Genomic DNA, 11,708 nt, shown 5'->3' on the forward strand with positions numbered 1-11,708 from the left:
TCATCTTCATGTTTCCCTCTCACCACATAACCAAACCAATATCATGACCAGCAGCTTTACAGCTGTGGCTCCAGCAAACATCAGCTGATACTAGAAAGTAATATTAAATAAATTCTAACAACAGCTGATCAAGCTTAAACGTGCTGCTGTTGTTTAACGCGACCTCCACTGGTTTCTTCTTTCTGGCGCAAAGTGGGCGATAAACAAACAAGAGAGCCGATCAGCTGATCATTGATCAGTTTCATGATTGAAGTAGAAACTGGAGAGGGAGGGGAGAGAATGAGAGAAGAAGAAGCAGCTGCAGCGTAAAGAAACGGAATAACTCCAGCTTTGTCTGTTTTTCATTGTAGCTGAAGTCCGGGACAAACTGCATTCCTTTTCACCTCAATACCAAACGCATGATATTTTCTCTGAACACGGAATGATTCCGTTTTTTACGGGATGGTTGGCAACTCTAATAATTAACCTTATGAACAAAATAAAGTTCAGTGACATCATAGCACCCACCCAGCTGTATAGAAACCCCGTCATGCTAGCTAGTACGCAGTACGAAAAAGCCAGCACAACGAAAATAAACTCCACCTAAACTTGGTCTATATCTGACCCAGATAGACTGCAGGTCACAACTTCTTACCTGAAGTTCAGTTCACCTGACACTCGGACCGGACCGGTGGCCGCCTGAGGTCTCTGCTCCTCCTGCCTCCCCTTTCCCTCATCCACCTGCTGGCCTCCACCACTTGCTAATGTTACTGAATCTGTGGAAGCTCCGCGATGCCACCACACGAAGTAACGAATAACGAGCCTATCTAAATCCCAGTAACGATTAACGCGTTCCTGATTTTGGTATAATAACTAGTTACCATGCTCGTTACCACAATAATAACGTAGTTACTGTAACGCGTTACTTAATAACGCGTTAGTCCCAACACTGCTGGTCGGGCACGATCCGGCTGTTAAGGAGCCTGTAGTCTATGCACATCCGTATGGTTCCATTTTTCTTTCTAACAATTACAATCGGCGAGGCATAGGGGCTACGGGACTCTTTAATGATGCACATAGTAACTCTTGCAGATGTTTTCTTACATCCTCTATGTCTGCAGGTGCCAGTCGACGTGATCTTTGCCGAAAAGGTCTTGTGTCAGCCAGGCGGATGGTGTGCTCCACCTCTTTTGCGAGGCCAACGTCGCATTTATGGACTGAGAAGACGTGGGAGCGTTCCGCTAGTTTCTGTCTAAGCCGGTCCTTCTACTCTTCAGGCGCAGGAGAGTCACCAAAGTCGATCTGGCTGCTGTCAAATGCTGTCATCTCTGGTTTTTTGCTTGGCATGGTGATGACGCTTTCGGTGCGATAAAGGTGACCCATGACGGTTCCAACAGGAATAATGGTTTCCCTGGCGGACTGGTTCTGCACCAGGATTCTGAAGCTGTTAACTTGTACCGCATTGGCGGGCACAACCATGGGCTGTAGCAGGACATCACCTGGCAGAGGAGCTAAGGGAGAAGAGTCAAACATGAAGATCTCTTTGCCAACTGTCTGCTGAAAATTAACTTTGCAGGTTATTTGCAAGTCTTTTCTGGGGGGTAAGGACAAGGGATTTGAACCTTGCCAAGTCACACAGCCAACCTGGTCATCTCGAGAGCTTAGCGTGAGGGAGTCTGTGAATGTGGGTAGCGACTCCCTGTGAATTTGGATGCCCAGGCTTTTGGTTATGTCAAGCCCCTCTTTTCTGCATTCCTGTACCAAATTGCGGACATGGCTGGTGTTAGTGCCAACAATGACAGGAATCTGCTCTTCTTTTGGGCTTGTACAGATCAAGGCAAGGTCTGGTACAGTGTGTTTGGTGCCAGTCACTTCAGCCGGATACTCAACATCTACCACAACATAGCCAAGGTAGGGGTAACTGACATTGGACTCACCCCAAATGTTGAGACCAGTGAGCGGATGCACTGGGATGGAAGGCAGATGGGCTTTATACCAGGACTCGAATATTATGGTGACCTGTGATCCACTGTCAAATAAGGCATCACAGGGCTGTCCATTCACTTTAAGTGGCACAATACTTGGCGGCCCAATCAGTCCTTCTGGAATTCCAGCTGGGGTGGAAGAAGTCAGAAGACACTGCTTGACATGGCAGTCAGTGTCAGTGGCATTACTTGTTGAAGTACCTGAACTTTCTTTCAGTGTCTTGACAGTTCGGATGAGCTTTCGTATAACTTTGCTCTGATTTTCAGGATTTTGACACTTTGCGACAAAATGTCCCTTTCCCCCACAACAGTAACAGAACTGCTAATCCAAAGGCGTTCTGTTCTGGTAAAGGGTCCTTGTCTTTGAGGTAGCCTCTACTGCTCCCATGGTAGCCAGTTTTACCGAAGAGTCTGGAGCAGTATCTCGTTGGGCTACTTTCTGTTGCAGTCTTTTCACTTGTCTTTTCAAAGCAGCCAGTTCTCTGGTGTCACTGTGCTCACTTGACTGTACTGAGGACGAATCTTTATCTATGACATCAGGGGACTTCAAGTGGCTAACTTGGCCTTAAGCTCTTTAACTTCAGCTTTGAGACTTTGTATTCTGTATTGCCAGTCCCTGAAGGTTTTGTCTGTACATGCTGGACTGAGGTATTTAGTTTTCTCCTTGATGCCTCACACTCTTCCTCTGTGCGAATCTCACTTAAGAGGTGGAGGAAAGTTGGGGGTTTGGACTTTCTTTCTCTCAGGTGCAGATTAATTAGCATGAGATTGGAAGTGACAGCCCCTCTCAGAAGTTGTTCTAGGTGAGCATTGTCTTTGCTAGAAGCTGGAAATCATCCTCTCTGGACAACTTTAGTAAGGGCCCTTTCCAGACGCCTCAGAAATTAGACAGTTTTTCACTTGGTTGTTGCTGCATTAAGCAGAAAGCGAAATAGAGATCATCCCCAGATTCAGCACTGCCAAATGTGCTTTCCAACGCCTCCAAGTATTCAACGGGACCTGCCTCGGGGTCTGACTCACGAACTGATTTGGCAATCTCCAACGCTGGCCCCTTTAAACTTTCCATCAGCCTGTGCCTTTTCTCCTTGTCTGTACAGTCCCTTTCCTCTACCATGAGCCATGCCTGCTCAAGCCAATGGTCAAAGGGGTCTTCACTAGGGGGAACTGGCAAGTTCCCTGAAAACAGCCTCAAACGCCAATAACCACCTTCAGCTTGTGATTTATGTGCCTTCTCCAAAAAATCACCAACCACTTGCAAGACAGACTCAGTGGAGTTTATGGAAGGATCAGAGCTGGGCTGCGGAGGAGCAAGGCTGATTAATAAGCTTTGTATATGTCTTCCATAGTCCTACCCTCAGTGTCTAAGAGACTCTTCAACTTCACAGCAAAATCGTCAGGAGCTGCACATTCATTTCTTACCACTGTGCTGGTCCAGCACTTCTTTGGGTGCATTATCTTTAGGTATACTTTGTTTGCATTCGCAGAGAACCATTAGGCAGCTCAAGGGGGTGTGGAACAAGTGCCCTCTAACCCGGACTCGCCCTAGACACTTAATAGTCTCCAAGGTTTCTTCTATCTGGGCTATTTCCACTTCTTCTGTAACCAGAACCAAGAGTGCTTTAGCTTCCTCCAAACCTTCACCCCGACACCACCTCTTCAGCTCTGCAGCAAGCCCGGTGTGGTCTGCCATACTCTTTGTAGCAAAAAATACTAAGAAATGTAAACTAGCTACTGTAGGTTAACTTTTTTTTTTTTTTTTTTAGTGTGTTGCCCCTTTAATACTTCTATGAAACCCAAAAACATCCCAGCGGTGCCTCCATTTTATGTAGCCCTCATTTACTCAATACCATTAAATAAATGGGCTTTGGGTTCTTTTTCTAGTGTACTCTCGTATGATATTTTTCAATTAACTTCTCTTTTGTTTCTGGGATCAATGAAGCTTATTCCTTAACAGTAGCACTACACGGGAAAATGAACACTAGTGTCTACAGTGCAGTAAATTATGTCATACACCATGTAAAGTAGAGCATTGCAACCTTCCTTCAATTTACCAAACAATGAAAACAATAAAATAATAAAATGGCAGGTTTCAGTATTCAGGCAAAGCAAAACACACACAGCAATTTACCAGCTGTACACAGAATTTCCTCATATACAATGTAAACCACCAGTGATAAAACAATTATAGTCCCAAATTAAACCTAAAGCCGTCAGAAATACACCCTACGTTGCAGGCCTGTATTGCTCCAGTATAAATCCATAAGATCTCCCAACCGGAAGTTCTTCACTCAATGAGCAAAAAATAAATAAATAAACTCAATACCTTGTGACACTTGCAACTCCCACCAGATTAATCCAGGCAACAGGATGCAGTAGCACAAAGATGAGGAAGGTCTGTGATCTCCACGTGCTCCACAAGCTACCTGTTTTAGCTTCCCACGTTGCCAGAGGTACTCTAAGTGACTATCTGGGGTCTGTCCGTCGTTATTCAGTTCAGTAACGATCCTCTGCAGCTTGTTACGTTCCACAACTTTAGAGAAACAGCAGTCTACAGTAGTCCTTATTAGCGAACGGCTGGGTTAGCCTCACTTTAACTCAATGCGTGCGCGGCCACAAGAAACAAAACACACAGTCCAGCAGACTCACGCTGAAACTTTACGTGTAATGTCACTAGCTTATCGACATTGTGACTTGTCTTTACGAAAAGTCAAAACACACTTACTAACATTACATAAAAACAAGACCGCCCTCTCTTCTTGCCTTGTCTTTTTATTTCTCCTTTTCTTTCTCCACCCTGTGTTACCTTTATAGACCATATCCCCGTAGGAAATTACAGTTCTCACAAGCAATTCCCAATAAAAGAAAGATTACTTATTTTAAACAATGCAAACATGTTTTTAATCATTTTACATGAACTTTGATCTTTTTAATATACAAGAAAATTGAACAAATGAATTTTACTCTTTGGTATTTATATTCTCAGACTTTACTTATCTTTTACTATTTATGCATCTTTTTAATCCGGCTTTATTATATATAAGCTTGTATTTATTCAATTCAATTTCAATTCAATTCAATTTTATTTATATAACGCCAAATCACAACAAAAGTCGCCTCAAGGCGCTTCATAGATACAGAGAAAAACCCAACAATCATATGACCCCCTATGAGCAAGCACTTTGGCGACAGTGGGAAGGAAAAACTCCCTTTTAACAGGAAGAAACCTCCGGCAGAACCAGGCTCAGGGAGGGGCGGCCATCTGCTGCGACCGGTTGGGGTGAGAGAAGGAAGACAGGATAAAAGACATGCTGTGGAAGAGAGACAGAGGTTAATAACAGATATGATTCAATGCAGAGAGGTCTATTAGTGAGTGAGAAAGGTGACTGGAAAGGAAAAACTCAATGCATCATGGGAATCCCCCGGCAGCCTACGTCTATTGCAGCATAACTAAGGGAGGATTCAGGGTCACCTGGTCCAGCCCTAACTATATGCTTTAGCAAAAAGGAAAGTTTGAAGTCTAATCTTAAAAGTAGAGATAGTGTCTGTCTCCCGAATCCAAACTGGAAGCTGGTTCCACAGAAGAGGGGCCTGAAAACTGAAGGCTCTGCCTCCCATTCTACTTTTAAATACTCTAGGAACAACAAGTAGGCCTGCAGAGCGAGAGCGAAGTGCTCTAATAGGGTGATATGGTACTACAAGGTCATTAAGATAAGATGGGGCCTGATTATTTAATGTGTCAATATGTAAAATATGCTGATAAACTGACAAGTCATAGGTGGCTCAATTTTCTAAAAAACTTTCTGTCATAAATTTGTAGTCAATTTATGACGTTTGGGAGGTGTGACATTTGTGGTAAGAATCTGACCCAAACACAGGACTTTTCCAAAAGAGAGACAGTGAATTTATTTACAGTGAACAAAGGTGAATAACAATGTGACAATCCCCGCACTGTGGCCCCCGTGGCAATTTCTCCCAAATCCCACACAGTGTTCATGTCTGTGGCGTGTATCGGGAAAATTTCAATCTGTACAGGGGCTCCAATCCCAAATCCTGGCAAGACAAGACGCAATGATTAGTCTTGTCTTAGTGATGATTAGTCTAGCGAGCAACACAAAAGTTATACACACAAAGTTTTCACTATTGAGCCGGGGCTATACTGACAACTAAACTCAACAATCCAGCATCGACTAAAGCTCAGCCACACAGTTAAGTAGGGAGGCTGCCCGCGATGACAAGCAGCTGCAGCTGACGAGAACTGATGAGCAGTAGGTGTGGCTGACTTCAGCGCAGGAAATCTTCAGGGTCTGCAGACGTTTGCAACCGGACTTCCGGAAACACACACACGTCCAAAAACAAATACACACAAACAGGGAACTAGAGGACCAGAGGGGAGCCAAGACCAAAACAAAACACAATACACAGACACATCGGGTGAAGGTCGACTGGCGAGGGCTGCCAAACCATGACAGGAGGAGAAACTATTCACAAATCACAAATAATTCACAAATCTAAAATGAAACACACTAGGAGTCAGATGCATTCTAATTACAGGAAGTACACTGTGCGAGGTAGATGCCTAGACAGAGCATGCAGGATGCAGCACACAGAATATTAGCTACTCTATTTTCATAGTCCACTTGCACCAAGATGGCATCTAAAATCAGTTAAATTATCAAAGGAAAGCTATTTAGGTTTGCAACCAATATAAAGAGGTTCAGATTACCTCTGGCATGGCTGTATCCACTGTAGTTAGTGTACACAATAAAAGGCAAAAATTGTATGGGCAATGCTTTTATCCCGCCTATTTAGCTTTAGGCTTTGAATTTAGCAGAATGCTTAATGGGATAGATAGCTGTTGATTAGTGCTGTGGCTCTAGTTTTCTATGGAGTATGAATTTAAATGTGCTGTGTGTAAGTGATCACTATACAAGGGTACAGGATGGTTACACTGAATGAGGGAGGGCAGTATATAAGAATCAAGTGCTTCTTCTCCTTATTATTTTTTTCTGTCAGTCACACCGTTGTAACACGTTTAACGCTTTGAATCCACAGTGACATGTAGTTAAAGCAGAGACTAGTTTATGGCTTTTCTTTGTTTTAAACTAACAGATTGAACAGGAGCGTATCGATAAAATCTGGCCCAAACTGCGCGTGCTGGCTCGGTCCTCACCAACTGATAAACACACTTTGGTTAAAGGTGAGTCCATAAACCAAAACACACACTCATATACAAACCGATTCACTGCCAATTAAAACAGTTTTTTTTCCTCCTTTGTGTTTGCACCCAGGCATCATTGATAGCAGCGTTGTAGAACAGAGGCAGGTTGTTGCAGTAACAGGAGACGGAACTAATGACGGCCCAGCTTTGAAGAAGGCTGATGTGGGCTTTGCCATGGTAACCTGAGATACTGTTCACCATTAGTGTTTATTTGGGATTAATGTGCTTCTGTCATGACATTTTTTGTAGTAATCAGTCTCTTATTCTGTATTTTTGAAGTAAATCTTTTTATGATTCAAGATGTATAAAATACATCTATTATAAATCTGTAAAGGACAGAGTATTTTCCATTGTACTTTGTAATAACAAGTGTTTTGAGTAGTGTGCATTTTATTTTGGCCGCAGCTCTTACTCATGCCAAGTGGTAGCACTTGGAGGCAGGACAGCATGATATTGAGACAGTAGCACTCCAAAGTAATTTGGATGCTTGAATGCTTGCATGAATCATGTCATGAGTCTCTGACTCCCCCTCACTCTGTCTCAATCTCTGTCAGGGTATCGCAGGGACGGACGTGGCTAAAGAGGCGTCTGACATTATCCTGACTGATGACAACTTCAGCAGCATTGTCAAGGCAGTGATGTGGGGAAGAAACGTCTACGATAGCATCTCCAAGTTTCTGCAGTTCCAGCTCACAGTCAACGTAGTGGCTGTCATCGTGGCCTTCACCGGGGCCTGTATCACCCAGGTAGACAGACAGATGAATACACATATATGCTGACACATGTGCCTTCCTACACACACACACAGATATCACTTCTGTAAATGTCGCTCACTTATACCTGCTAGGGCAAACGTAATGCACAATGCTTTTTTATGCATTTGTACACCAAGCTTATATAAGCAGTGATGTCCTGACACTTGGAAACATTTCTATATGTTTGACAAGTAATGATGATCAACTTAGAAATGCACAGTTATGTAATAGGGCTATTAGGGCTGGGTATCGATTTCTATTTCTATAACTGATTTGATTTGATTCAGTTTTGACTCAGACAGTCAAAATTGTGTCAAAGTAACTGAGGATAAAGCATAGAAAAACATAAAGGAGATTTTCCTGGCCTGGCTTTTTGCAGGGGTTTTATTAGAGGCAGAGGTAAGTATTTTGCAATTAGGCATATTTTGTAAAAACTAAACTTTTTTCGATATTGAACAGCAGAAATTAGACTTTCTAGTTGGAGGTCATTTTTGAATAAAAAAACACAGCGGGCGACAGTGCTGTGCACAACGTAGACTGTTGTTTGATAAGCAAACGAATAATGCAGAAAACAGATTTCTGATGGTAAACTGGTCTACACATAGCTGTGCAGGAAGTATGATTTTTATCTTGGTGGAAGCAGAACAGCAAAAGCAAGAGAGAAATCATGTTAATGTTTTTCAAACATGAAGCGTAGTTTTGATCTTCTATTGCTGCTGGTTCAGTGAATTTTGGTGGGAGAGTGACAAAACCTGCAGTTTCAGAATCTGTGACATGTCGACTTTCGGCACCCAATGGCGTGTCGCGTATGTGCCACCGGGTGAACGGCGAGATCCGCGCTTTGTGTTTACATCTTTTTGCGGAATCTGTTTACCTGCTCTTATTTGCTGTTTTAGCTGTTTGATGGTTGTTGAAATAGTTTTGTCAGCTTTAACCTGAGATTCTGGTGTTTCTGGCAAAATACATTTATACAGGATTTAATGAATCGATATCGCATTATTCAAACTAAAATAGTTTTGATTTGGGAAAATCGATTTTTTAAGCCCACCCCTAGTGACTACATGTTTGTATTTCTGTATTATGAACAACTTTAACAATCTTTAATTACGAAGAAGGAACTATCATGCTTCCAAGCATCTTGATGCTTATATTGAATTTGGCCAATGTTGCAAACAATTAGATTGGTAGCCAAGTGTAGAAAAATGCTCTGAAACAATGTTTGAAAGCAGTCTGAGCTTTTGGGTCAGACGTAACTTGTACATTTGTAATAAAGGTCATCTCAGACATTTAGTTTTCACCGTGCACTTAATTTTGTTTTTCTTTTTTGTTTGTTTTTTCTTCTGAGTAGCAGCCACTCGGAAGAAAACTGGCATAGCCCTTGTGTTCTGTATAACACTATAAATTCTGTACTTGCTATGCTTCCGTGCCGTCCTCTGAGGCTTTGTGTAATAAGTTTATTAATTTCTTTGTGGACAAGGTTGAAAGCATGAGACCTCCAACTCCTATTGCCGACCCTTCTAAGCATGTTTCGTGCTCATGTTTTCTATCCACCTTCCTACCAATTGCTCTGCCTGATTTAGAGAAACTGGTGTTAAATGCTAAACCGTGTGGTTCTCCGAATGATGTGGTTCCTCCCCGCTTTCTCCAAAAGGTATTTCGTATTATTGGACCTCAAATTCTGAACATTATTAACACTACTCTTCTGTCTGGTCAAGTACCTAGTGAGTTTAAGCACGCAGTTATACATCCCTTGCTTAGGAAACCTGGCTTAGATACCTCAACATGTCAAATTTTAGACCTATCTCTAAGCTTCCTTTTCTAAGTAAGATCTTGGAAAGGATTGTTTATACTAGGCTGATGGACTACTTGAATGACTTCCAGTTGTCTGAAATTTTTCAATCCGGTTTTAAGCCTTTTCACAGCACGAGAGACAGCCCTTGTAAGAGTTATCAATGATGTTCTGGTAGCTGCTGATCGTGGTAAATATGCAGTGCTGGTCTTATTGGACATGACCGCTGCCTTCGACACAGTGGATCACAATCTATTGATCTCCCACCTTCACCATTGTGTGGGAATTTCTGACTTGGCACTGTTGAGGTTTAAATAATACCTGTCTAACAAAAGTTTTAATTTTAACGATCGTAAAACGGAAGCAATTTTACTTGGCCCAAATCAATTTTCCAACCCTCCAGATGTTGATTTCGCTGTTCTGACCTCTCATTTGAATAGTTCAAACATAAATCTTGGAGTAAAGATCGATTCTGCACTTACCTTTGATGACTACATGAATGGGGTGGTAAAATCAGCATTCTACCACCTCAGATGTCTATCGAAGGCAAGCCCTTTCTCTCCAAATGTAACTTAGAAACTGTAATTCATGCCTTTATTACTTCACGCCTGGATTACTGTAATTCCATTTTAATAGGGGCTGGTCTTACAATTAGTTCAAAATGCTGTGGCTTGATTTTTAATTGGTAGAAGAAAGTTCGACCACATTTGGCCTCTCTACATTGGCTTCCAATCAAATTTAGGATCAGTTTTAAAGTTCTTTTATTGTTTTTTAAATCCTTAAATGGTTTGGCCCCGTTTATTTGTCAGATTTGTTGAAGCCTTATGTAACCACTAGTTCCCTCCGGTCAGCTGGGCAACTGCTGCTTTCAGTCCCTAAGTCATGGCTGAAACTCAGAGGAGACCAGGCGGATTTCCACATACTTCACTAAGAGGTATGTGCCACCCTGCCTAGACTGATTTGCCCCCACCCAATGTAAAGTACAATTTTCTAGATCTGCCATTGCAGGCAGACACAATGGAAGAGGTGCTGTAACTAGAAAGAAGGCTAGTTCTCAAAGAATAGTTCCTGTTCTTGGAGGTGACAGCCACACACACTACTTCACTGAGAGTGGACTATTGTAGGACACCAATGGTTCTGGTCAGTTTGCAAAGGAGTATCAGATCATATATCTTTTTATCTCACATTACATGCTTTCATACTGTATCATATCATTAGAAACAAGCTGGAAACATATTTAAAAATGGCTATATTCTGTACTATTAAAATCTAGATGAAAGAATTAAATTCAGCTGTTTTTGAGCATTCTAAAACTGCATCAGTTACATTTCAACATGTGACAGTGACCCGTCCACAGTGACAGAGGTGCTGTCGGCTATGGAAAAAGAAACATGTGGAAAGAAACATGTTAAAGATATAAATAATAAGTAACAGTAAAAAAAACAGTAGGTAAGGCTGCACTTCTTGCAGTGATTTCGTATAGAAAACCTTTTCATCAGTAATATGTTTTCTTTTTGTCTGCTTTCAGAACTCTACATGATTGTTTGCAGCTAGCAGGTTGTTAATGCTGTCCATCAAGTCTAACAGTCTGTAGTCTGTGAACTGACCTTAGCTAACGCCAGCTAACAATGTTAGCTTGGTGGTGAGTAGCCTTCAGTAATAGTAAGAAATCACACAGCAAGCAATAGTACATCAAAGAGACTGAAGTGACACATTTATAACTGATGCCACCAACATTAACAGGATGCTTACACTAGAGCCTCTCGCATGTTTTCTTTGGGTTTCTGGCAATGCGTTTAAGAATCCAAAATTAAAGAGGGAGCCTAAGAGCCTAACATATGAAACAGGAAAAGACTGCCGTATAAACCGTTTATTTCAACAAAGTAACTGTATTCTAATTATCACCTATTTAAACGGTAACTGTAACGCACTACAGTTACTCATATTTTGTATTTTAAATACGTAACGCCGGTACATGTATT

General features: G+C 41.9%; 1 protein-coding gene across 1 annotated transcript in view; it reads left to right on the forward strand.

Moving 5' to 3' along the window:
• Window positions 1–7,070: 7,070 nt before the first annotated feature.
• Window positions 7,071–11,708, forward strand: part of LOC102311591 (plasma membrane calcium-transporting ATPase 3) — a gene marked incomplete at its 5' end in the record, with an annotated part of 36,501 nt that continues 31,863 nt past the window's right edge. The window contains 3 exons of the mRNA XM_005951402.2: window positions 7,071–7,161; window positions 7,253–7,359; window positions 7,737–7,928. Of these exons, the coding sequence (XP_005951464.2) occupies window positions 7,071–7,161; window positions 7,253–7,359; window positions 7,737–7,928 (390 nt within the window). The remainder of the gene's footprint in view (window positions 7,162–7,252; window positions 7,360–7,736; window positions 7,929–11,708) is intronic.

The sequence above is a fragment of the Haplochromis burtoni genome, unplaced genomic scaffold (genome assembly GCF_018398535.1).
Source record: "Haplochromis burtoni strain Fernald_Lab_line unplaced genomic scaffold, NCSU_Asbu1 Contig_965, whole genome shotgun sequence".
Classification (NCBI taxonomy): Eukaryota; Metazoa; Chordata; class Actinopteri; order Cichliformes; family Cichlidae; genus Haplochromis; species Haplochromis burtoni.